The 26,670-nt window shown below is 40.4% G+C and overlaps 1 protein-coding gene across 1 annotated transcript in view; it reads left to right on the forward strand.

Moving 5' to 3' along the window:
- Pard3b (par-3 family cell polarity regulator beta) overlaps window positions 1–26,670 on the forward strand; it is a 948,430-nt gene that overhangs the window by 733,762 nt on the left and 187,998 nt on the right. Inside the window, exon 19 of the mRNA XM_060368467.1 lies at window positions 21,595–21,705. Within this exon, the coding sequence (XP_060224450.1) occupies window positions 21,595–21,705 (111 nt within the window). The remainder of the gene's footprint in view (window positions 1–21,594; window positions 21,706–26,670) is intronic.

The following is a 26,670-nucleotide window of genomic DNA, read 5'->3' on the forward strand; positions in this document are numbered from 1 at the left end:
TATGCCCAGAAATCACTCCCCTTCTCCGCCCAACTGAAAACAGTTCCCATCACACATCTGAATATTCTAGGGTGATCCAGGGGTTACAGAGGAAGAGCCCTACTCAGGGTTAGCGGATCTCACAATGCCCCAAAGCAGAAAGTTCAGATCCTCTGACACCTGTTGTACCCCTCCCCCACACTATATCCCTCCACGGTGTAAGCCATTGGTCCTAGAGTCCCAGTTCAAACCAAGAGATGTAGGTTCCTGGAGTCAGTCACCTCCCTAGAGAGAAAAGAGGTAGAAAAGCAAGAGAAAGAAGCTTCATTTGGGGTTGTTTCACCAAAGAAGGCCCCAGACTGCTGGGCTCCAGTTCTCTATTACCATGAGAAGCCATCAAGATCTTAAAACAGATGCTATGAAAATACTTCTGAGGGTAAAACAAAACAAAAACCAACTAAGGAAGGAAGTGCGAAAGGGCCAACTACTGATTCTCATAGACTCTGATTGAAAAATTGTAGTGAATTTGAAGCACATGAGCAATGTTTTCGAAGGCGCCATAATTCAGCAAGTTCGCTGCAAATCCACCAACCGACCTCTGGGTTTGCTTCAAATCCCCGCTACCTCCAAAATGTTAGACGCGGTCAAACACATGGCTATGATTTATAGGCACTGTGTTGACAGGCATACAGGTCCCCCCTCCTCAGCTTCCTGGGCTTGGCCTCCAGTGAACCTGAGCACTTGAAACCATTACGTGAAGATGTACGCGTGTGCGGCAAGTCTGAGGGGTTGAATTCAGAAAGAACCAACACTGCCTGGTGATGGAGAGGCCTAATGTTAGAGTTTGAGTTTAACAGGAATCTATATATAATATAATATATGAAGAACCTAGTATTATCCCAAATTCCTTAACAATGTCGTCTCGATTCTTCACTTACAGTGCATGATCCTAATAATTATTACAGAGAGAAAAAAAATGACAACATCCTGGAACCCTGTGATGATGTAACTCAGCTATTAGAGTTAAAGTGCCAATCTACTCCAATCCTCTTATTTAAAAATTATGTATGGACATGCATTTGCCTGTGGCATATTATATACAGAAAAACTCGAAATTAAATTTTCAAAATGACAACTTCTGTTAAGCGTTGCCTTTCTTCAATCCTTGCTACTCAAAATCTAGTTATGCAAAGCAGATCTGCTAATTACAGATGGCCCGAAGTAGAAATTTCCTTGAAGGGCTGTGTTCTGAGTACCAAGTGTCAAAGTGTCTGAAAACTAGAAGACACAGTGCGACAGCTCATATAAATGTAGTATTTTGCCGCCTTTCATTTTACCCTTTTAAGCGTCTCACCATCACTTGTTTGTGTTCTTACGTCCATCCTTCCATCCGGCATTAGTGTGGGCATGCCCATCTTCATTGCTTTTGCTTTAGCTGTCACTTCCTTTTCCTTCAAATCCATCTAAAAGGAGTCAAAGAAGAGCCATGTATATGAGAAGGCAAGTTTAAAAAGAAAAAAAAATTAAAAAAAGGTCTGTTTCCAGCAGCCCCGCAAATGCATAGACTGTGCTTTTGTTCCTCTTGAGGGAAGATCTGCCGTAGATGGGTAAGAAGCGAGGATTGGTGAGAGGCAGGCAATTATAGATATACAAAGCAGAATTAAAACGACTGTGCGTTTCCTTCAGCTGTCCCTGATCATCTGTCACCTTCTCCTTTTTTTCTTTTACCTTTTTTGTTTTAATTTTTAAAGTTACTTTTACACCTAATTTACTTTTCATAGTCTATTTCACATTTCTCTCTCCTCCACTTCTCATGAAGTTACTCTCACTATGGAGTAAGGACCCAAATTAAGAACTTAACCACAGATGCTACAGTGCTACCACAGAATCTATGACATGAGTCACATGTCACAGTTTCTCCAATGCCTTGCCTTGTTCTTGTCGCCCTGGTCCCTGTGCTAGCTTCTTTGTCTTTTCTGATCTTTCATGACCCTGACTCTTTGAAGAGGACCAGCTCCTTCTCTTGTGGAACACATTTCAATTTGGATTTATCTGATGGCTTATAACTAGGATGAGGTTATCCATTTTGGGAGCAGAACCCTGTAGAACTTAAGGTCCTTTTCGGAGGAATGGGGCACATTGGTGTTGATACATATTGTAACTGGCTGGGTTAACCTTAGTTATTTTGTTAAAGGGCACCTGACAAATTCCTTTACTGTTTTTCTTTTTATGATCAGTGATTACCATTGGGGAGATTTGGGGTCTGTCTGTTTGGCATCTTCTTCCTCACACTTTAACCCAGCTGTCTTAGCATCCAGCAGTGGTTCTGGCCAGCAGATTGGTGACAACAATACCCCTGTGTGGTTCCATTTCACCCACTCCTTGTTTAGTCAGCCATTGTCATTCTTCTCCAGAAGAGAGCCTTTGTTTCTCTTCCCACACATTTATTCATTTGCTGGTTTGTATCGATAGACTGGTGGATGTTCATCCTGAATTATCACCCCGGCTTGCCATTACTTATTTGTAGCTCAAATGACTGCAGTTTTGACTACCGAGGCTCTTTCTGCTGGTCCCCTTCAACCTCTTCCACTTTTGCTGAGAACCTTTTGGTTTGGGTTCCATGATGCTGCAGATTTATTTTGCTTTTCCCAGGTAGAGTCCAGGAATCGTCATTTTTCCAAAGAGGACTTAGATGATTATTTTTTAATTATGAAAACAAAGATCTTAGTTCCTGGATTTCACTTCCTGGGTCCTGTTGGCTACAGTCCACCTCCACAGATAAAACTTAGAGACAGACATAACATAGCTATTGATATAGCCTGACCTGTGCATGCACATCCATATATTTACTGAGTCTATCTAGGCTGATAGATCGGATTCTAATCAAACACCATAATAGTAATTCTGGCTTTCACTCTTCTCTTATTTGAGACTTCTTCCTCAGGCAGTGGATTAATTCTCTTCTATAATATATTTTTTGATTTGTTCAGGGTTAACATTTTTCTAAAGTTATTTGACAGTCACCAGCCCATACCTTGTAGTAAACAGGAAAGCATGTTTACGAATAATTCTTGTTGCCTTTGCGCTCTATTGTCCAGTCAGAGCACAGTTTCCCAATGTTTCAGTTAGATCTTTCTTTCCCATAGCCTTTCAATGTCACTGTCAGTCATTTGTAAGGTATTTAATTATAGCTATATTCCTCCTTGCTTCCCGCATACACCACCTTGTTGATTACTTTTAATACCTATGGTGAATCCTTTGTTGTATGCAGTTTTGATAAGTGCGTATAATCGTGTATCCACAGTCATGCTAAAAACCATTTCCACAACCCCCAATACCCTTCCACTCCACTGCCTGACTCTGGCAAGCACCTCTACCTTTTATCTCTCCCAGTGTGTCATAAATGGATGGTCAAGGGGTCTGGCTTCTTTCACTGGCCACACTCATTGGAGCGTGTTCTGTGTTGCCATTTGGGTAGCATTCCTCAGAGTGGACATTTTGCTCATCCCTTTTCACATGTGCTGTGATCCTTTGCCCATGCCACTAACAAATGTTAGAGCCCATAGGACTCTCACATTCATAGGATGGCCCACTGGATTGATGCTTGTTTGATTGCTGGTTGGGACACCGAATTTGTGACTTCTTCAGCACAGTGTATACCTCAGGTTGTCTTGTTTACTATGGGTATCTGCTACACCCGTCATCCTTTAGCATTCCAAGGAGGATTACGGTTACCTCTTAATTATCTGTGGTAAGACTGACAGAGAGACTATGAATAATTGAAGTCTTTGCATAATCCACAAGTTTTATGATAGCGACTTCTTCTTCCCCCAAGTACTTAAAGGTAACAAAATTGACTCCTTTTAAGTTTTATATCTCTTCCCTTCCTTTACTCATCCTCTGGTAGCCACGTTAATGAGTCCTCAGGTGGCTGTAAAAATGGAAAGACAGAGAACAGGGAGAAGCAGTGGCTGTGGGTAATCTACATAGTAGATGAAAAAGCTCTGACTCGCTGAGAATTGATTGCAAGCTAGGAAAGCATACCGAGTAGGGATTATGAGTCTTTATATATGACCTTGGCACTGGATTGGTATGTGTTGGATTCATTCTTGAGACTCTGGAATTGTGATTTAAAACTATTTCTCATTGTTCCTTCGCCTAGCGAACTTCTCACCTCAGTGACAAGCTTACAGCCAGTCCTAAATGTCTCCCCAGAAATATACCTAATATGTCCCCACTGAGAGATATTAGCCCCCAGCTCCATTCCCATCTGTCTATGAGTGTGTCACTACAACCCTGAGGTGAATTTTTGGGCAATGGGAGACTCTTAATGATATTACAGCAGGCCTGGGTACCTTGCACCCAGGGGTGGGCACTGTGGATGGTCTCTGGAGAATCTGAGACCATACTTCCCAGGAGAGAGAAGGAGAACTTCAGTACAACTTCAGAAACGTAAAACTAACAGCATCAAGACCTATGACCAGCAAGAGCAACTGAACCGCTTTAACCCTGACATTGTGACTCTGGAGGCCCGTCTCCTGTCTCTTACCTTCTTAGGTCTCTTCAGTCACAGTCCACAAGACTTCACCATGCTATTTTTTTTTCTTTAGAGAAAGTGTCGTACCTCATTTTTCTTCCAGCTCTTCATGAAGAACATTTTATACAGTAACACTCGATAAATATTTCTTGAATTAATTAAATACTTTTAGGCTACTGATAGGACTTTTTTAGTCTATTGACGCAACAACAGCAGCTCTGATTCCCTTGTCTTATTTGTGAGGTAAATAGTTTAATGACATTACAGGGATCTGCAAAGTTTTGTAACATATCAGATAATGATCTGAAACATCATCTATATGCCAATGACATTCTTTCAGTAGTTTGAAGACTGCGTTTTGACTCTTCCTCTTCTAGGTCTCTGCGGAGAGCTGAACAACAAATCCGTTGCCCTCTCTGCTGGTGACCGAAGGGAACGTGAATTTGACTGACTTTAAAAACTTGTTATGCAGTATGAAATAGTGACAATATATTTTATTTCGGGGCTTTAAGCCTAAACTATAGAACTGTATTATACAGAATTGATAATATCCTGGCTCAGCTGATTTTTACATTTCTATGGAGGCCTTTCTGAGAAAAAAAATCAGTAATTCATATGTTTGGATTTTTAAAAATGTATACTTGGTCTGAACTTTGAAATAATGGTGTGATTCTGCCTCATCTAAAAAACTACCCAACCATTACTGCCCTCTTGAGCTTGGGCTTTAGCACTTCATGGGTGCTGTGTAAGTTTTACATCCTTCTGCAGTATGTCTCTCTGTTTCCTAGTAAGGTGTAAGCAAGTAAGTACTTGTCCATGAATTCTGAGAATACTCTAGCTAAGATAGCTAAATTAGTTAAAATGCATGTGTTAATACATTAATACTTAGATATACAACATTTGCAAACTAGGATTCTACACACTGAATTTGGGTCACAGATCACTTACATTTGGGCCACAGACTGTCATTTTCCAAGAAAATCTGAACAAAATTAAAAAATCATAACATTCCACAAGAGTAAACCACTTTTGCTAACTTTCGTTTCCCCACATTTTTTAAGCTGGTGGAAATGACTGGCTCATGTAAATCTCAAAAACTTGCTGGAATTTCTACCACACTTTCATTTTTCTAAAAAGTACTTCTAAAACTCTAGATTTACAGATTTACGGTTCTCCGGTCTCATAAAATCTAGAATAACGTCCTGTCCTTCTTGTCTTTCACCTGTGAAAATGTTACTATTAGTCCACATGTGTTTAACAAAGCTGGCATTGAGGTGTTTTTCTGGGGTAAATGATGGATTTATGCTGCTTTGCCCGCATATTCTTGGCAAGTGCCCTTTGACCACTGGCATGCATTTGTAAAACTGTCTGGGACTGGGAATAGAGGCTGTGGTTATGGAGTCTGTCCAAGTTAACTGGTCCACACAAGGGAGTCAACCCATGACCTTGACCCCATTACCGCAGTGTTCTAACCAGTTGAGCCAAATAATTGAGGGATTGTTTCTTGGCGGCCTGATCTGATCAGATGGCATATAATAAGGGTCTGCCTGAAGACGGGGGTGAGATGTCAGTAAAAAGAGAGCTTAAGATAATGGGAATGTTATCAAGCCCGAGAGTTAGTTACCATGCAATGGTTGGCCCAGTAGGCACTAAATTGGACTTTGTCATTATAACAAAGTCTGTTTCTGGGCAGTTGGGGCTTAAAAAAAAAAAAGACTTTTGTGGAAAGGGTTCCTTTTCAAGGCTTCAGAATTTCAGGTTAATAATTGATGGCATATGTACAAACTGCTGTCAGACAAAGCTGAGAGAAGGGCCTTTGGGCTGAATCAGAGGACTCAAGTCTTTGTTTTTGTCCCCAAAATCACTGTGTCCTTAGATGGATCACTTGACTCTCTGAGGTTCGGAGTGTTAGATAAACATACTATCAAAGATCCCTGTAGCTCTGATATATATATATAAATTTTATGGCTAATATTTATAAACCACTAAAAAAAAAAAAACAAGAAAATTTGCACACAAATCTCTTATACCTAAAATTTCAAGTGGAATACTTTCACTTAGGCAGATAATTAAGTAAACATAATTTCAAAAGCATCCGTTAAAAACATTCTTTTTGAGGGGGCTGGAGAAATGGCCCAGCAGTTAAGAGCGCTGGCTACTCTTGCAGAGGAGCTGAGTTTGCTTCTTAGAACACACACACGGTGCCTCACCACAGTCTCTAACTTCAATTCCAGCAGATCAACACTCTCTGCTGGCCTGGAGAGGCCCCAGTCATGCACATGGTACACAGACACACATGAAATTAAAACATTCACATCCATATAGTCAAACAAATAAACCTGTAGAATGTATTTTTGACATATATTGGTTCCTGTGTAAGATCAATATTATATGTATATTATGTATATTTCTCACTGAAACTCAATATAGATTCAATACATGTATATATATATATATATATATATATATATATATATGTATATATATGTTACTGACTAAGCCATACTTTTATGTGTGTCGTATGCTGGGTTCTTTAATGGCATTTTGTATTTTGAATTGCTTGTGAAATGCCTTAAGCTTGTTGCCTTATAGAATAGTCACTGTTTAGGGAGACTGGAGTTAGTGCTCAAGTATCTCCTGATTTTGGCTTCATGACTCTCGGCCATTTTGGAGCCTCCTGTTAACCTGATGAACTAATGGAATGAGTTTTCTCAGACTGCCTCTGTCAAATTGTACATTTTTTCTGGTTCTTTCTCTTCTCTTTTCACTAATACACTCAAATCTTACTTTTGCAGACTGAAATAATTGTTGGATTTATTGTTCTTTTATCCAAACTGACTCTTCCATTACTGGATTGACGGCATTAGTGAGCATTCAAACTCAGTAGGACAGGTCCTAGACAGAGGTAGGATCGGTGCAAAATGAATGGTACCAGCTTAGTCACACTTGAAAAAAAAATATTGGCTTGGCTTTCCAAATAACCTTCCAAAATGAAAAGCACAAATGCTGTGGGCTCCTACGGAATCAAATATGACTAATGTTTGTGAAAAGGATTAGCTATTGGGAGTCGCTTCAATATTAGGTAGTGAATTTTAGAAAGACTGCATACCTGGGAGACCAGAAACATTAAATCCCAAGCTAAATAATACAGGCTATAGATGCTCTGCTGGACAGTTGTCATTCCAACCCTCCTCTGAGTGACCCTGCCAATGTGTCCTGCACCAGCCATCAGGAGCCATTCCAAAACTCAGGCTAACAGACTATAAAGTACCCTGCCGCCTGGATAAACACATAGGTGGGCGAAAAGGTATAGTGATTGCTACTGTCCTTTTATATGATAAGCTCACAAATCGCTCCGATATTTTAAAAATAGCCCAGAGGTAAAGAACTGAAGGGACGGAAGTAGCCCATATTTTTAAAAAATGTATGCTATAACCCACTGGGATGTTTCACTCTCGGCTCGGACCTCTGGTTTACTTAATTACATGGTTTATTGGACTGGGCATTTCATTACAAAGACATGCCATCTCTACCACAGCTTTCTTTGTCATTCTCTGAGCACATAGGCAGCCATTTTGTACTGTAGAACAGCAACAGGAATCTGCAGGAATTATTCATCTGTGGTATTGAAGAAAGGAAAAATTAGCCATTGCTACAGGAAGGGGAGGGACAAGAAAACATACTTACAAAGCAGAATTGTAGTTTCACAGTCTAGTGGACAAGCAAATAGAAGCCTGATGCTTGGGACAGACTATAAATCAATCTCTGATTCTGTTGGCCAAATTGTAAATCATCACTGTGCTAAGCTACCAGGCGTTTCCAGGCGAAAGCATGCTTTTGTGATTGTGCATTATTTGCGATTCTTTGTGAAGTACGGGTGATTGCAAAACTTGGTCAGAAATGCAGTTGTCATTGTCACCTCGTCCTTGGTATAGATTCTTTAGTGATGTTACGCGAGTGGAGAACAGAATTATATCTAATCTCATAGGAAATCTGTTCCTATGGAAAATTATTGTCTGGGGCCCTCTGGACAAAGGAAAACATCTCTTGATGGGTGTTCCGGGCCACACTCCATCAGCATGGGATCTGGAGAATGCCCATAATATTTACTGTGCCAATTAACTAATGAATTAGTGAATAAACAGTAACTCTATGTGGAATATTCATATCTTCCTCATAGATACCAAATCTCTAAGCTCACAGAGAAACTAAGGGGATTGTGGAAATGTAGGTTTTGTAAACTTTTAAAAATGAATGGAGAGGAGCTGGAGGAACAGCTCAGCCCATCTGGTCTTGTTGAGGCTGTAGCCAGCTTGGTATTATACCTAAACTTAGGTAGTGAATTGTGGGTTCTGGGGGTGTCTTTGACACCGGAAGCTTTAAGGCTGGTTGACTGAGTTAGGAGGGGCCCTTTGATCCTTCTTTTGAAATAGAGAATGTAAATAAAAGATGTGAGTATGCTCTTCCCCGGACATTCTCACTCATCTTTGCATGCACAGCAAAGATGAGAGTAGAAACTATATTTAGCTACTTTGCTTGTATTCCCTGCACCTCATGGAGGACCTGTCAGAAGAAGTTACTCCTCATGTGCTTGTTCAATGAAAACATCAGAAATATATGAAAGGTAAGCCCATTCCTTGAATAGTTCATGTGCTGAAGTAGTACCCACTTCCTTATATGGTGGTTCATATCAGCAAGAGCCTTTCTCGTCTCCAGACTTCCTCCCTGAGTCCATCCTCCATCCAGTCTTCATTAAAGATAAACACACCTACACAAGCTTGATTTTGGTCAGCAAAATGTTATGCCCCCCCATTAGAGAGCATTAAATAGGAGTTCTGGTGAATGGTGATCTCTCAGTAAGCAGCCCCAATAATTCTATGATATTCAAAACTGCCTTTTCTTCTCAGGAAAAAAAAATAGTATTTTAAACCAAAGTTAAGGAGCGCTTTCACCCTTTCAGAAAAGTTTCAAAGCTAGTATCACTTATTACCAACCTGTGTAATCACTTCTTCCCATTGTCTGAAGCTCTTACCAGTTCCATCATGTACTAATTACTTAGCCTCTTTTGTATTTATACAATAAATGTGAGACAAAAAAAATCCACATGATTTTAGATTTTTTTTATGGCACAATGGAAAAGTTCCCCACCTCCAGGATGGGGAGGGAAATCTGAAAATGTTCTCATTGTCTTTTCAAGGGAGGTTTTATATATTAAAAAGAAGAGGAATATGAAAATTCCTGCATGCAATATTCAGAAGGTTTAGAATATACAGAACATTAGACGAGCAATAAAGAGTTAACACTGTGGGTTCCTAATTTTAAACTTCAGATAGATATGATTTCAGCTTTTGCCCTACATGGACTAATTAATTCCATATGCTAGAGAAAAGATGCTAATTTGGGCATCAAAGTGGTAATTTTTTTGTTTAATCAGAGTTATAAAGTCAAGTTTTGCTCCCATTAGACAGGGTCTGAAGTTCCATCATTTATTCTTCCTTGGTGTGTATGAAGAAAAATCTACCCTTCTTAGCATCTGAAGATGGAGTGACAGTATTCAGAATTCCCTTTAAAATGGTTCTTTGCATAGTCATTATCAGTGGCTGCGCTCATATGAGTCGCTTTTTTCAAACTCTCCATTAGTTCTTTACTCCTAAGGTAGGGTCTTTCAACTATTCTTTCTGACAAGGGATCATGTGCAAATGATATGCATGGTAATGCCTGCTATTGGGCTTTCGGTTGTATTTACATTTGATATAGTGTTTGTATAGAAAAACGCCCCAGCTTCCATAAACCTTTCTAATTATTCCTCCCGGAATTTGAGTTCTTTGACAAGAGTTGGGTTTTCCCTTCCCAGGCTGTTGGCTGATCTGATCTGACCCCACAGGCCTGGGCCTGGCAGCTTCAGAGGCCTTTCCGTCTGCAGGATGAACCTGTGGTCAGAGTGCATTGCACTCCAACAGGTTGGGCCTGGGAATGCTAGCCAGGGTGGGGAACCTCTTGCAGCTGACAGAGAAAGGTTAAGAATCAGGTAGAAACTGCTCCCCAAACAGGCTTTCTTTCCTGGCTTTTGGGTTTGCCAAAGGAAGTAGAGAAAATGGGAGGAAGAGGAAGAAAGAGCATAATTGCACACACGACAAGAGAATGTCTACCAATGATTGACATCTGACTTCCTGCCACATGGCATGTTTGAATTAAAGTTAGGATATTGTGGGCAGGCTACCCATTGGGTCCTCTTACTCAACCAGTCTTCAGAGAAGCCAAGAGATGAAGTTAAAAATGATGAAGAGGAAGATGATACACATTTGCTCCACCACTTTAAAATAAGTAAACATTTAATAAACAGAAAAGCCATTCGAACTATTAAGAGAACATTAAAATGCAAAAAGACCTATTTCTTTAATGCATTTCTTTAACGTTAAATGTGTTTCCCAGAAATCATAAGCATTTAGCCTGAGTCACTGAGGCTCCTGCCTACCATGTCTTGAAGCCAGTGAGAGTGGATGAAAGCAATTAATCAAAGTTCACTGTGCTCCTGAAGAACATTTTCTTCTGGAAAGCAAAGAGAGGGAGATCAGCTTAAAGCCCAGGGTGGCAGTGACAGCTAATAAGCTTTGTAGAGTCTCTCTGTGGATCTGAAAATCAGACCTTATTAGTATCTTTATCTTTCTTGCTCACTCATTCATGCTTATTTTCATTTAATTTTAATTTCTGGCCTCCTTCTCATAAATCTTTTTTTTTTTTTTTCATTTTATTTAACCTCTAAGTGCTGAGTTAATAACCTCAGAGTCTAGTTTGCATTTGTTACAGAAATGATCAGCAAAAGTACTGTCTTGTGTTTGACAAGTCTCTTCACTGGATGTTAGAAACCAGCCTTCCCCAGGCTCCCTCTCCTTTGTGTTCAGGAGTGTTGGTTACTGGTGATACGTGTTTGCTTTGCTTCCCGAACCCTTTAGGATTTTCTTAATGTATTCAGTGTTTTCCAAACACATCGCCTTTTCTAGCCCCTCAGAATGGGGAAAGCAAATTAGCTCAAGGGTTCCCAGCAGCTGAATGTAGCCTGAGCGCTGCCTGAGCCTCTGCCCGCAGCTGTCTGATCCACTCAGGCAGCAATCCTACAGTGGTGAAAGACCTCCCTGCTTTCTAAGCCTAAAAATAAACAACAACATATTCGGGATCTGAAGATTCCGGGCTCTGGAATGAAAGGCTTCTACGATGCTCTCCCTTCCTACCCCCCCTCCCCGTTTAACAGTCACAACCCAGAAGTTAGTGACACCTCAGGAAAAAAAGTAGCTGCTTGAAGTTGGGGGCGGGACGTAGCCTTAAGGGTAAAAGTAAATGTATTCATGGGATTGAAAACATTTGTTGTTTTAACACAGCTTGTCAAGCCTACACTCACATGAGAGGAATGTCCAAACAACATTGCTGGAATTAACATTTTGGATTTCAAATCTTAATTTCAAGATTTCAACTTCCTTATCTTAAGGTTTATAAGAGATTTGCACTTGTGCATGTATGCGTTCGTGCGTGCGTGCATGTGTTTCTTGTATGTGTGTGAGCATACACGTGTGTATATATCCCACTACTGTCTTCTGCTTCCCAAGTGCCGACATTACAGGCCGGCTCCACCACACCTTTCTGGCGGTTTACATAGGTGTTGGGGAACACTTTACCAACTGAACTACATTCCCAACTGAAAACACATTCTAACATTGTTTTTCTTTAGCTATTAAAGCATTAACTCAGTACACTTTTACTTATGTGGACATCCTAGAAAGCCAACCCCTACCTATTTTTGCATGCCATAAACTAGATGAGTATACTTTAAATATGTTCCTTCTGTTCTGAAAAGCATTCTTGTATTAACAGTATTTCACCTTCCTTCCTCTTTAAGAATTAGGAGGAAGGAATTAGCAATATATTTTAGACTGCTTTTCATTACTATGACAAAAATACTCAAGGCTAGGTTATTTCTAAAGAAATAAGGTTTCTTTAGATTACAGTTTTGGACAACCAAAGGTATCTCAATAGCATGCATTTGGCCTTGTACTGTGTCATATCATGGCAGAGAAGAAGAAAGGAGACGTGCTGTGAATGTGAGGAGAAAGAGAGAGCAGAGACTGACTAATTCGTTCAATCCCTTGAGACCCACCTTACCCTCAAAAGAGGTAATCCAGTCATTAGAGGAGTAACCTAGACTCTTTAAAAAGATGCTAATCTGTTCGTGAAATGGTACCCAGTGATCTAATCACATTTCACCAGGCGTGCCACCTCCATAGTGGTCCACAACCTCTCAGTACTAACAGAGTGGGAACCGAGTTCCAGTATCTGAATCTTTGTGGGACAGACCATGACCAGTATGTAACACCATCACAGCAGTATCCATGGGAAGTCCAAATACTATTTCAATATTTTCTTTTTTTTTTTTTAATCAACATTGCCTTGTAACAAACTTTTGAATAAACCCGTTCATTATACTTCCCATAATATTAACATAAAAGTAGGTAATGACTCCTAGGTAGCCAAAACAATAGGGCCAGGGGACTAATTGGTCAATTTTCACTGCATTTTTATCAGTCATTAACTCTCCAGTACAATGGGAACTCTGTGAGCTAAATGAGCTAAGACCTTTGTGACATAAATTTTAGAGGGAAGCAATAGCTGAAGTGCACCAAACCAGGTGAGTATAACACACGGAAGGTTTCAGCAGCATATACATATGCTAATTTAGAGCCCATTTTGGAATAAATCAGACAACAGAAACCTTTTACGGGTGGGTTTCAAAATAGACTGTGGAGATACTAGTCAAAGGCCTGTGAACTTCTCTGTCCCCATCCATATCTTGAGCTTTCCCCAACCGAATAATTTATAAAATGATGAGGAAATACCATGCATAGTTTGAAAACAGCTAGTTACAGGGTAAAAGGACCATTATCCAAATGCAGAACCCATAATAACTGTGAAGTTTGTGTTTTCTAACATCTGACATTGATCCAATTTTAATATCATGGATGACCAGCTTCTGTAGCCTTTTCTAAGACATCATTTGCGCCCAAGACATCATCATTCTGTAGCCTTTTGTAAGACATCATCAAATATCTCCTGATAGCAGCAGGAGAAAGTCATACTTTTGGCTCCAATTGGATTCATAATCGCATCTGATTTAGGACAAGAGTGTCTGAACATTCTTCTTGCCTAACTCTTTTAGTCCTCGTACTCCATCATCCAGAATTGCCGTCACGGACTGTGCGCTCAGTGGAGGCAGAAGACAGTAACTGCAGACACTGCTCAATGAGATCTAGGAGAAAAACTGTGGCAGAAGTTGGCAGAATTAATACATGTATTAAGTGAGAGAGGAGACGTGGAAAATACCTGGGTTAAAGCCACACCCACAGTGAACACAAACCAGTCCTCAAGGTGTTCAGAGTCCAAAAAGTGTTTGAAAGTCTCCATTTTCTAGAAGACACGAAGAAACAACTGGAAACAGAGATAACTACCAAAAATCATATTAAAATCTTCACTCTACAGGAAACAAGGTACTCAGGGTGGTTCAGTTAGTTGTCTTGAGAAAGGGTAGCTATGTACCTGACAGGTGACATTGGTGGGTCACTCCCTGTGTGAAATAGAAGGCATGTCCAATCTGTGACCCATGGGCCGCATGAAGACCGGGATGAGGTCCAACCCCCTGACAGTGTCAAAGATAGGACCCTCCTGGCCATGATGTGTAGTGGATGCTCATTCACGAACATATGTGTGGATGTACCGTTGTAACATTACCCCATCCTACTTTTCCACATGGAGTTTTGGAGATACCTTGCCCAGACAAAATATTATCATCAGTTAGGTCCAGTCCTGGTGTTTTCCTATGCCTCTTTCTTAGGTTTTCTTTTCCAATTTTACCTTTGATTATTTAAATTTCACCAAGAATTTCTATTTTGTGGGTCAAAACCCCATTTCTCTCATACATATTACGCCATATTAACTGTTACATTATCTACGAGCGCCTCTGCCAACCTATTCTTAACTCTGTGGTCAGATCCATTTCTTCTCCAACTGCTGCTTTTTGAATCTCCTCCCTCATCCTAAGCCCTGCCTTTGCAGGGCAGCTTTGTGTTTCTGTTATCTCTACTTACAGAGAATGCTAGTTTTCCTGCACCAATGTTCACAAGAGCATTGCACACAACAGACAAAATGTGGACATGGCCACCTGGCAGTGATGGTTGAGTAGCTGAATCAAGTATGGTGTGTGAATATCATTTGACCTTTGTTTATTTATTTAAGTACTCCTATTACATTTGTGAGTGTGTGTGTGTATGTGTGCACATGTGTATATGCTTGTATATAATGCATATAAGTGTGTGACACCCATATTTGTGTACAAAGGACAAATTATGGGAGTGATCACCCTTCTTCTATCATGTTTGTCCCAGGAATTGAACTCAAGTTATCAGGCTTTGGGTCAAGAACCTTACCAGCTGAGCCATCTCACCAGCCCTATTTGGCATTTAATGGGAGTGATTAAACACACCAGCCCTATTTGGCATAAATGGGAGTGATTCTCTTGTACTCTACGACATAGATTAGCCTTGAGGAGTTTATGCAAAGCGAATTAAAACACACATGAAAGGACAATTTATAATATGATCGGGCTTCTATATGGAACCTAAAATAGTCATGAGTTCATAGAAACAGAATGTAAGATAGTCACCACCAACTGGAAGAAAGAAAATGGAACATTGTCATTCGTTCTTAAGTGGAGAAACTTGGAGGAAGGACGGTGGGAATAGTGGCACAATAAAATCACTGTACTCGGTGGCACTAAACTGTGTCCTTAAAAACGGTTGATGGGGAATGTCACATTCAACAGTAAAAAAAAGAAAGGAAGAAAGGAAGAGAAAAAGAAACCTTAGTCTTTTCTCGCCTTCATCTCAAACTTGCCCTTTCTCCATTTCTTTTTTTTTTTTTTCTTTCTTTCTTGCCTACAGGCAAGCCAAATTTCCCCACTATAAATCCAACTGAAAACTCCTTCCTCAGCATGGTCCACTGTGTGAGCTCCCACCCTACTGTGTCAGCATGCTGGGATCCCTGTAAGGCTCCCAATGCTGGAACCTGCCGCCACCTGACTGGTACTCGCAGCTTTCCACTGTACCTTGCCAGGCTGGGAATGCGTGTCAGTCTACAGCTCACCCGGCTGCTAAATAGCATTCCCATCTGTTGACTGCACTCTCCCCTCTGCAATCATTTTTCAAACACGCTTCCCTGATATTTTTTCTTTATTTGTTTTTTTTTTTTAATTCTTTCACCTGCTGCCCTCTTGTATAAAAACTTTAGATCCTACATTTCCAGACTTGGTACTGGGACTGTTTGCTTAGGTTTCTTGACAGTGTACCAAAATCATGTTTAGGGCCAGCAATATGGCTCAGCATGAATAGTGCTTGCTACCAAGCCTGATGACCTGAGTTTAATCCCAAGATCCTATATGGCAGAAAGAGAGAACCACCTCCCAAACGTTGTCCTCCAACCACTGCATGCACATTATCCATACACCCCCTACACATAAATATGCACACATACACGTTGAGTTTTTAAAGTCAACATGGAGGAAATACAATCATGTTTAAACTCAAACTTTTATCCCCTCTCCATTGACTCACCAGTTCCAAATTGCTGTCTTCTCACAGAGTCTACTTCTCCAGCCATGCCATGAACCTCCCATCACGACTCCGTACAGTCATCCCAAAGCAGTCTAACTCACTTGCCTGTTTTGCTGTTTTCTTGCTGCTTTGGACTTAATCAACCAGGATGATTGAAGATCACCTCACACTCTGTCACTTCTGTTCAAAAGGAAATAGCTACTCCTCTGTTTCCCCTCCACCACCTCTTTCAGTCCACTGTCTTTCTCACTAGAAAATCTATGTCCCTTGTTACTAAAGCACGTCCTCCCTGGCTCCTACATTCTACTCCAGGCTCCTCTCAGAACTCCAGCCCTTGCCTTTTCTACGCACATTGCGTGAGTGTGGCTCTTGGCTTCAGCCACCCTTTTTACTCGACTGGAAGCACCAAGCCTTCCCCCTCTCAGCCTCTGCATGTGCTGCTACAACCACATCCTAAGCTTTCCACCTGGTCTGTTTGCTAAACCTCCTAAATATGCATTCTCAGATAAACAGTGTTTCCGAACTTGGCATGTTTTGGTTGATCCAGTCCATGACATCATCTGTCCTAACATCCCTCTTAACATCTTTCACAAATCGTGATTATCCAGTTACTCTTGCCTGATGACTGCTTTTCTATTCAAGCTACATGTGGTTAGTAGATAATTTGTTTTTATCTGAAATTGATATGGCTCTGTATCAAATGTTTATAATAATATCTGACACATAGTAGGTGCCTAATAAGTATTTTAAAGAAATAAGTGAAGGGAAGGGAGGTATAAAAGGGAAAAGTAAGAAAAAGAGGAACGGAGAGGGGGAAAGAAGAAAGACACAGGAAGGAAGGAAGGAAGGAAGGAAGGAAGGAAGGAAGGAAGGAAGGAAGTACGGGAGGGAGGGAGGGAGAGAGGGAGGGAGGGAGGGAGGGAGGGAGGGAGGGAAGAAGGGAGGAAAGAAGGGAAGGAGGGAGGGAGAGAGAGAAAGAAGAAAGAAAGAAAAAGAAAGAAAGAAAGAAAGAAAGAAAGAAAGAAAGAAAGAAAGGGAGGAGACAGAAGTTTCCCACAAAGCTATTTCATGTAGCCTCTCTAGAAATGAACAGGGTCAGGTGTTTGAAGTAAAGTTATTCATGAAAATGTAAATTTGCACAAAGAATATGTTGAAAGGTGATTTTTCCACTTTACAAAATGATCCATCATGGGAGTCTTTAAACAGACTACCTAGGTACATGTAAAATAAAATTTTATTGATCGAAACCATATGTGTACTCAGAATTTTTCATCAAAGTATCCTTTCTATAAAGCCAGGATAGCCTATAAGCAGTTTCCTTGAGGCACCTATCCCAGAACAGCCAACTCTCAGATTTCTAAGGCAACAAGAGAAGCCAGGAATGCAAGGGCCGTTCCAAACCTCCAGCATGCAAAGCAGTGGTCATGGCCAGTCCAGGGCTTCATGACTCCCCTCACAAAATAGCTAATGAGGAGACGAACATCACAAACTCTCCTTTCTGGGTCCTGGGATGTTTTGAAATGGCCTCCCATAGGGATGCTATGGAAAGGAAATAGCAAATTGATGCTTTCCTCCTTGAGGCTCAAGCCCTGCTGCTCCCTCTGCCACTGAAGACAGAGTCATCTGACTGCAAAAACTGGAAAGAGAAATCAGTGTGATCTCAGATACCATGCAGGTCACCTCTGTGTGTTTCAGTTTCTTCACTGTAACACTGTTTCCTAATTCTGTTCCCAAGCCACGCCAGATTCCATGAAACAAGGTGATCTGGAACCCTCACTCTAGTGAGAGAGTTTGTTTGTTTGTTTGTTGTTTCTTTTTTTTTCTGCCTTTCTTCTTGGGTAGAAAACTTAAAAGAGAATGGACTTTAAAAGAAATATTTATGATAGTTGTGGGACTGGCTGATTTAATGGGCAGTTCTTGATACAAAAGAAAATACTTTGCAGAATTTAAAACTAACAGTAAAACCTACTTGTGATGGGAGCCAAGCAAGCTATTATGAACTGCAGCTTGAGTTAAATAGTTTAGATACCAAGAAAAACTGTGCCCAGGGTGTGGTAAGAGCCATGAAGGTAAACAGGGACAAGGTTACTGTGACCCTTTAAACACAAGTCTGCTTTTATTTCAGAAAATCTAAAACCTCCAGATTTTTAATAAAATACAGGACATGGGTGGAGGGGAGCGTGCTTATAGTTTTGGCAACATTCTGTTCTCATCGACTGGCCAAGGCATTATTTCTACCCTGGCTCCCCAATGTCTTGAATTTTCTGTCCAAATGTTATTATATTCAATGGCATCTTGAGAGAATTCTTAATCTCCGTGATGTATGGAGGTGCTAACTTCTCCTGTGAATACATTTAGAGTAAGAATGATCCCTAAGCCTCTTCTAAATATGGGCTAGAAAGCTACAGAATCTATTCATGGAAATCGTATTTAGGTATCTTCTGCTCTGTAGGTTGCAGCGAGGTCATGAATATATCAGCAAATCTGAATTATATTTGAAAGTTGACATTCCTATATTTTTATCTGCATTTTTTTCTTAGTTTCCTAGCTACTTCTATAAATGGTACCAGGTCATCTCTTCAGGGGAGAACAGGAATGAATTCAGAAATGGAACAGAGTAGTAAGAAAGAGGAGGGATGAACGGGCAGAGATTAAGGGGGAGTGGAGCACTGAGCCACAGATGAGATATTCTGTCTCACACCACCTCCATATGGCTCAGAGGACATTGTAGAAGAGAAGGCAGAAAGTGTAAGAGCCTCAGGTTAGGGAGGGCTGGAGTGAAGCGGCATCTTTTGGTCAGGACAGGATCACTGAGCTCATGAACTCACAGCAGGTGGGGTTGCCTACATAATCCCTGAACAAAACTGAGGCAATCAGGCAATCGGTATTCTAGTCTGAAGGGAAGAGGGGTTTGTAAGCCCCCCCCCCCTTAACTGAGGATCTGAACCTACGGACAGTGGAAGGCTTCTAGGGGAAGTTTTCTTTAAGAGTGTGGCTCCCGGTTGGATGACCAGTCTCCAAGGGATCACCACATACCTAGGAGTATATGAGCAGCACAAATTAGCATCAATGAGTTATAAAAAAATAAGTGAAACTGACTGGTAGGGAGGTGGGGGATCTGGAAGGTGTTAAAAGAAAAAGTTGGGAGTGGATATATTCAAGATGCATTGTATAAAATCACTCTACATATGTTCTATATAAAAGCAAATATATTTTGTAATTTAGATATTTAATATTATATATATGGCTATAGGACCTTAGAGCTAACTAAACTAAAACTGATCAGTGTCCCAAGAAAGACTGAACAAAGAAAGAAAATTACAATCGCAGATGAGGGGAGGGTGGGTGAGGAAAGTTTGTGGGAAAAGACTTGTTACCTGAAATTATAAGTTGAAAAGTAAAGAATCCAGACTGGGTGATAATCCTGCCATCTGTGCCCTGCTTGCAGCAGGCTTATTCACCTGAGCCATGTGCCTCCCAGGGTCGATGCTTTGTTACTCTGTTAACATCTTCCATGACTGAAACACAACCCAAGAGGAATCCTAAAGAGGACATAAGCACGAGCTCATTTGTGGATTTGAAGAAAATTTTTTGTTCCAGTTGGAGAGACTATAAGACCATCTTCAAGTTTTACGTCACATCTTCATGTAAAGGGATTCCAGTTTCCTATGTGTATACGAGGAAGGAAGGGGAAGAGAGCTAACCTAAGCACAGCTACTTTGTAAGAATTCCCAGGTTGACTGGATAGGACAGGAGCTCCACAAGGAGAACAACAGAACCAAAAAATCTGGGCACAGGGGTCTTTTCAGAGGCTGATATGCCAATCAAGGACCATGCATGGAGATAACCTAGAACCCCTGCACAGATGTAGCCCATGGCAGTTCAGTGTCCAAGAGAGTTCCCTAGTAATGGGAACAGAGACTGTCTCTGACTTGAACTGATTGGTCTGCTCTTTGATCACCTCCCCCTGAGGGAGGAGGAGCCTTACCAGGCCACAGAGGAAGACAATGCAGCCACTCCTGATGAGACCTGATAGACTAGGATCAGAAGGAAACAGAGGACTATCAGTGGACTTGGGGAGGGGCATGCGTAGAGAAGGGAGAGTGTGGGTGGGGCTGGGGGAAGAGGGAGGTGTTCATGGGGGGGATACAAAGTGAATAAAGTGTAATTAATAAAAATTTTTAAAAATTTAAAAAATAAAAAAATTTAAAAAAGAAGTCCCAGGTTGAAATAGGTAGATAAACTGACAGAGGGCCATACATACAGACAGACAGATGGATGGATGGACAGACAGATGGTAGATGTGTCTATGGACAGATGGATAGACAGATGGACAAGCAGGCAGAGAGATGATATATAAGAGCTAACACAAGTGGATACAATTTTCTATTTAATAAAAGGTAAGAAGATTTAAGAAGAATCTGCTGTGTAGAATATCATGGAGGGACTTTCCTCCTGATCATTCCATTCGCGTCACCTGTCACATTAAGGACAGGTCCTACTGATAGTTCAGCCACCGCCTTCTTTCATTTCAAATGTACAGGTCTTTTTTCTCTACGCCTGTTGAGGAACCATGATGCTCTTGTAAGATACCCGGTTGCTGCTATGTGCATTTAGCTACAGATGTGCTACGCACGCTAACCTAGAGGAGCTTGGGCCTGGAGGGCTGTATTGTACAGTAAATGTGACCTGGAAGAGAGAGAATAGCACCCAGTGCAGGAAAGAGCTAATCCCAGCCCTGGACAGAACCAGTGGGAATTGTGTGCCAGTGCCCAGACATCCAGACACCCACACACACCCATACACACACACACACACACATACACGCACACACCCCCCCACACACACCCAACACACACCCACACACCCACACACCCACACACCCACACACCCACACACCCACACACTCACACACAGTTTCCCCCGGAGTTTTTGAGTCTTCCCTGGTAAAAAGAAAGCATTAAGATGAGTGTTCAGTAAGGTCCTTTGTCACCTGTTAATTACATAATCGCATGTATTTTTGCTTAAAATGGCAATGGACTGCAGTTCTGGAGGGTCTCATTAGAAAATTGTTCAGTTTTTAGTTACATATGAATGATAATCATTCTTTTTTAAATTTTCTTTGAATTATTAGTAAAAATTATTCACTCTTAATCACATAATGTTATACCTAGTACAAAATAAGCATGTGAATGCAAAAAGGAAAGAAAGAAAGAAAGAAAGAAAGAAAGAAAGAAAGAAAGAAGAGAAGAGAAGATTCAGCAACTGTTATTTTCCTGCTCTCATAACCTTATTTTATTTCTGTTTTATGCCAGTGTTCTCGTGTTATTTAGAATAAAGAATTATAGTAGATTGAACTCATGTCATACATATTTTACATTTGCCAAAGAAAAAGTATGAGTTATGAACTTTGTCCTTCCCCTCCAGATTCGGAAAGAAGAAAGATGACAAAGGCGGGAAGGCTGAGCAGAAAGGTACCCAGAAGCCCAGAAACCTAGGAGAAGAAGAGGTGGAAAAAATGAAAGAAGAAAGAGAAAGGTGAGCAGAAACGCAGAGGCCTCCCTGTGTGGACTACGGGGTCTGTGTTTAAGTCAGTAACTTCCAACAACCTTCAGGGAGAGGTTTTGCTTTAAGAAACATAGCAGAGACCAAGTGGCCCACCTTCCCAGGGACTCTTTATCATATTCATAAGAAGAAATCATAGTTGTGTTTTCATTTTATCATTACCTATAGTCTCATACTATGCTACTCTCAGTCCTGACTCCATCACTGTGTATTTTCCCATGGCTTAAAGAATGCTTTTTTTTTTTTTTTTTTTTTTTTTTACTTCTACTCCAAAGGTCATTCTGATATTGATGTTAGAACTCTCAGGTTCCCCTAGTGTGTTCCTCATTTTTGACAGCCTGCTGTATGCCTTTCTTAATTATATTCTGCTAACTACATTGGGTCATGTCATTTGAGAAGTACATGTCCTCCTGTCCTCCATTTTTCAAAAGATACTGTCTTTGATTAGGCTATCAGCAGGCTGAAAAGTGTGCTGCCCATCTTCGAAGGGGCTCGTTTCATATACTGCAGTAATGGCAGTTTGTGAGGGGCGAATTTGAGGAGAGTTGTGTTCCATTTGCGCAAGAGGTCCTTCACACATCTTTGACGTTAACTCTGGCACTTCTCCCAAGTAGATGTGTAAATGTCTGACTTTAAAACATGCAATTGAAAATTCATATATCTCTTGAAAATTCTTTGCCTTCCTCGCAAAATAAAGGTTGGAAAAAAAAAATGAAGATAAGGCCGGGCTGGATCTAATCTTACCTATTTGTTTGTGATTTCTCCAGGGAAGGCAAATGTATCCAGTTTTTCAGTTACTTATTAGTTAAATTTATCCTTGAGGGTTTTTTTCAGAGTCCATTTTTATATTTTATCACTGTAGTATATGTACAAAGGAAAATACATCTATTCATTGTGTTTTCTGTCACACAGCAGCCTAGAGTATCCCCTGTTAACCTTTCACCCCATTTTGCAGTCAATTCCCATCGAGAAGGCTGACTTTACCAGCAAGGGGGAAGAAGCTATTTAGTCCTTTCTCATTTTCGAGAAGTTGATAAGCTCTGGTTCCGGGGTCACCAAAGCAGTTAAAGAGAAATCAAGTGTTCTGCATTGTTGTTGGCTATTCATCTGACACAGCTACCCTAGAGACAAGAAAGGGACTCCCCATCACAGCCCACGATGCAGTAACCCTGTAACGGGAATGCGATTCAGGCACAGGCTAATGCATGCGCTAGCAGAGACACCTGCACTATGAGCCTGCTCCATAGATCTTTGCTGCTCCCCTGACTTCATTTATGGAGACTGCGTCCCATGCCTCATCTTCGGGAATCGGAGCTGTTTGCCAGAATGCAGACTGGACATTTTTTGCAGTTCAGTGCTTGCTTGAGATGGGGGTAAAAGAAAAAAAAATCTCCCAGTAGCGAATGGACTGTGTGCCAGCTAGAAAACTGATAACTCATAAAATAAGGTGGGCCGTCTTTAAGCAAGAGTTCATTTCCTTGCTGGTTTTGCCTTTAGGAAGCCAGTGCCTGAGGGAGTTTTGTTCTTGAAAGCAAAGCTGTAAATTTGCCTCAGCTGACTATATAGGATTCAGGCCCAATATTCTTAAAATATGTCTGGTGAAAATATTGAAAGAACTGTACTATTAGCTTGCACTTGAGCCACCTCCCACACACGAAAACATAAAACAGACTCATATGGGTTTTCTACAGACGATGCTGTCTCAATCAGGTGCTGAGGAAAAGGTTGAAGGAGCTGACTTTAGGGTTGGGAGCTATAGAATAATGACCAAGTCATTTCAACACTCAGAGATTGAGGACCATTGAGGTGGAGGTGGAGGCTGAACATAAGGTGTTGTTCCTTGTCTGTCCATCATCCATAGGAAACCAATTTACAACCCTCTTGCATCTCAGCAAGACTGCTGCTCTTTATGGAGAGCTGCCATGGAGGAAAAATAAAAATAGAAAATATTGATAAATGCTATTGTCCCTTCTGCTTGATGTAATCAAAATTTGTTTCCTTGAAATGAATCAAGCTACTTTATTGCTCACTGATTCTTAGTTCTCATGGGTATAAAGGGTTTTTTTTTTTTATTAACCATTTTAAAAGTATTTAAAGCCCTTAAATAAAGTATGTACGGTATAGCATTGGGGATTGAAGCTTATCAGAACCAAATTTTAAACTTTCAAGAATCGTATGGGCTAGTCTGGCTGACTATAGGCTCTTTGAAATGGGTATACCACTGCTAGAATATACTTTTAAAATGGATTTTTTTTGAGAAGCTAGTTTACAAACATACCAAGGAAAGTCTAAATCAACTTCCTTCACTGTACAACCAAGAAGATATTACCAAAAATGCAGACAGAAAAAAAAAAAAAGAAATTAAACCAAACCATAAAATATGGCCTGTGGGTCATCTGTGTGCAACTGCATCACTAAAAGAGAGAAAAATGAAGATCCCTGAGCCCCACCTCAAACTGAATAGTCCAAATCTTGGGATTTGTAGTCCAAGAATCATTTATTTAATAGATAAATCTAAGGTGACTCTTCGGCTTTCTCAATGAAAAAAACAAAAAACAAAAAACAAAAAAAAAACACTGGCTTGGAGGAATAGGATGCAGCTGGAACGCCAGGCTTTCTTCTTTTATGAAAAATTATACACAGAAATTTTCCCTACAAAGACTGAGTGACCCAGTCTACAAATATCATCCACTTTCTTCATGTGTCATCTCTGAAGCATCCTACCCAGCTGAGGTGCTCTTCCAAAGACATGTGAATAGTCCTCCTCAGAGCACCTAGCCCGGGATGGATCATGGTCTCTGGAGCAGTGGTTCTCAACCATCCTAAAGCTGCAACCCTTTAATACAGCTCCTCATGTTGTGGTGACTCCCAGACATTAAATTGTTTCCTTGTTACCTCAGAACTGGAATGTCGCTGCTGTTATGACTCATACTGCAAACATCTGTGTTTTATGGCGGTCTTAGGTGATCCCTGGGAAAGAGTTGGTGGATCTGTAAGGGGTTCATGACCCACAGGTTTAGAACCACTGCTTTAGAACTTTTTCTACCACAGGGTAGAAAAAGAAGACAAACTCAGGAAGAACATATAGTCATTATTCATAGTTTTGCAATATATTTTCTATATCTACTTATCCTTTGGAAACTTGATACCCATGCTTGATACCCAAGATAACATAGTTATATTCTCACATGATGATATTCTAAATGCTTCCCTATGCCATTCGTGTTTTAAGACATGTCATTTTGATCACTACTGAGTATTCTGTGTGATTAGCATGCATAAATTATTTGTCTTCCATTGTCAAACAATTTTTCTCCCTACACATTTTTGACTGTCCAAATGGTACTTTGATGAGCATTTACATACAAAGTCCGTATAGGTTACCTCTTATGTCACACTATTCTTGTGGAAGCTTCAATGTCTTTATTCTATCTTAATATTAATTCATCTAGAATTAAGTTATCCTTCGTTCTAAACTTCAGGATTATATGATTCCCTTCGGTTTATTTGTTTCATTATTTTCTTATTATTCATATCTTTTTTTATAAATTAGCTGCTATCTAATTCCAGATATAAGAGTGTTTAGTGCTGTTTGTGAACACTTTACCTATAGATATACCCTGAAAAGGTTAATAAAACTATATGAAAGGTAGATTAGCTCATAGAAATACAAAGTCTCGAATGCTAATTCTCAGCGGGAAGAGGCCATTTTGCCCACACAAAAAAAGTTTGGTATGTGTGGGGACATTTATGACTGTCATTACTGCAAAAGGAGGGGAGAGAAGGAGTTTTTGCTGGGTGGAAATCCCTGAATATATTACAGTGTGCAAGATTTCTGTCCTCTGCAAGAATAAGTTATCCAATCTAAGCATCTGCTGAGGCTCTTTCTAACCTTAAGAATTCACAAACTGTTAGGGAATCTTTCTGGATATCAGAAATAGAATCATCTCATAGTCTCCTGTGAATATGCAGAGAAATACTCACTTTGCCATATGACATGGCCCTAGAAGGATTATCAGTTGTGTGAGAACTTGTGCCTGAATATTGCCAAGGAACATTCCATCCATATAAGCGTGCAAGAATAGTACATTTGTTTTAATGCGGTCCTGCTGAGTACTGACATTAGTGATGGTGGCCTGCTGATCAGCCATGAAGGCCAAGGCATTGAAGAGGTTGAGAGTGTATATGATGACAGAGGCATCTGGAACAACGGAGAGAATCAAACATAACGCAGTTAATAGGAATCAATGTAAAGTCTTGCATTTGGGCCCAGAAATGAGCTGTACAACACAGGATGTGGAAGGTTTGACTTAATACCAAATATATGAAAAATTTGCCTGATGGTTTTAGTTGAGGATAAGTGTAGCATGAGTCAACATGGGGATGTGCCTGCCAAAACTTAATCCATTCTAGGCTGCGTTACTGGAAGTTCATGTCCAAAATGAAGAAACAGTAATTCCTGTTTTACACAGCTCAGATCACACCTGGTACAGCCCGAGTCTCTGTCTCACACAGAGAGTGGAACACTCAACACTAAGATACATTTCCTGAAAAGCACTGAAGGGCCTGAAGAGACAGAGTCGGGACTTTAGCCCAAGTTGTGTGTTTGAATAACTGTTAGATGGAAGAAAGAATATATTTATTTACCAACACCATCTGCATCCTATTCTAATTTACCTATTTGTCAGTCTGTTGTTTATTTACTTGAAGATACCAGTACAAAATTATCTTAACAGAGGCATTCTTCAGCTTAATAAAAAAAAAAGAAAGAAAGACACACCCCAAACATTAGAATGTGTCATGCATCAGTGAGTTTGTTGACACTTAAAACGTCTAATAAGAAGCCAGTGACTAGATTTAGAAAAGATTATTTCATCAGGTAAATATTAGAATTTTATTAACCTCAATCACTGATGTATTCCTTCCCTGGCCTAATTA

The sequence above is a fragment of the Meriones unguiculatus genome, chromosome 15 (assembly GCF_030254825.1).
Source record: "Meriones unguiculatus strain TT.TT164.6M chromosome 15, Bangor_MerUng_6.1, whole genome shotgun sequence".
NCBI lineage: Eukaryota > Metazoa > Chordata > Mammalia > Rodentia > Muridae > Meriones > Meriones unguiculatus.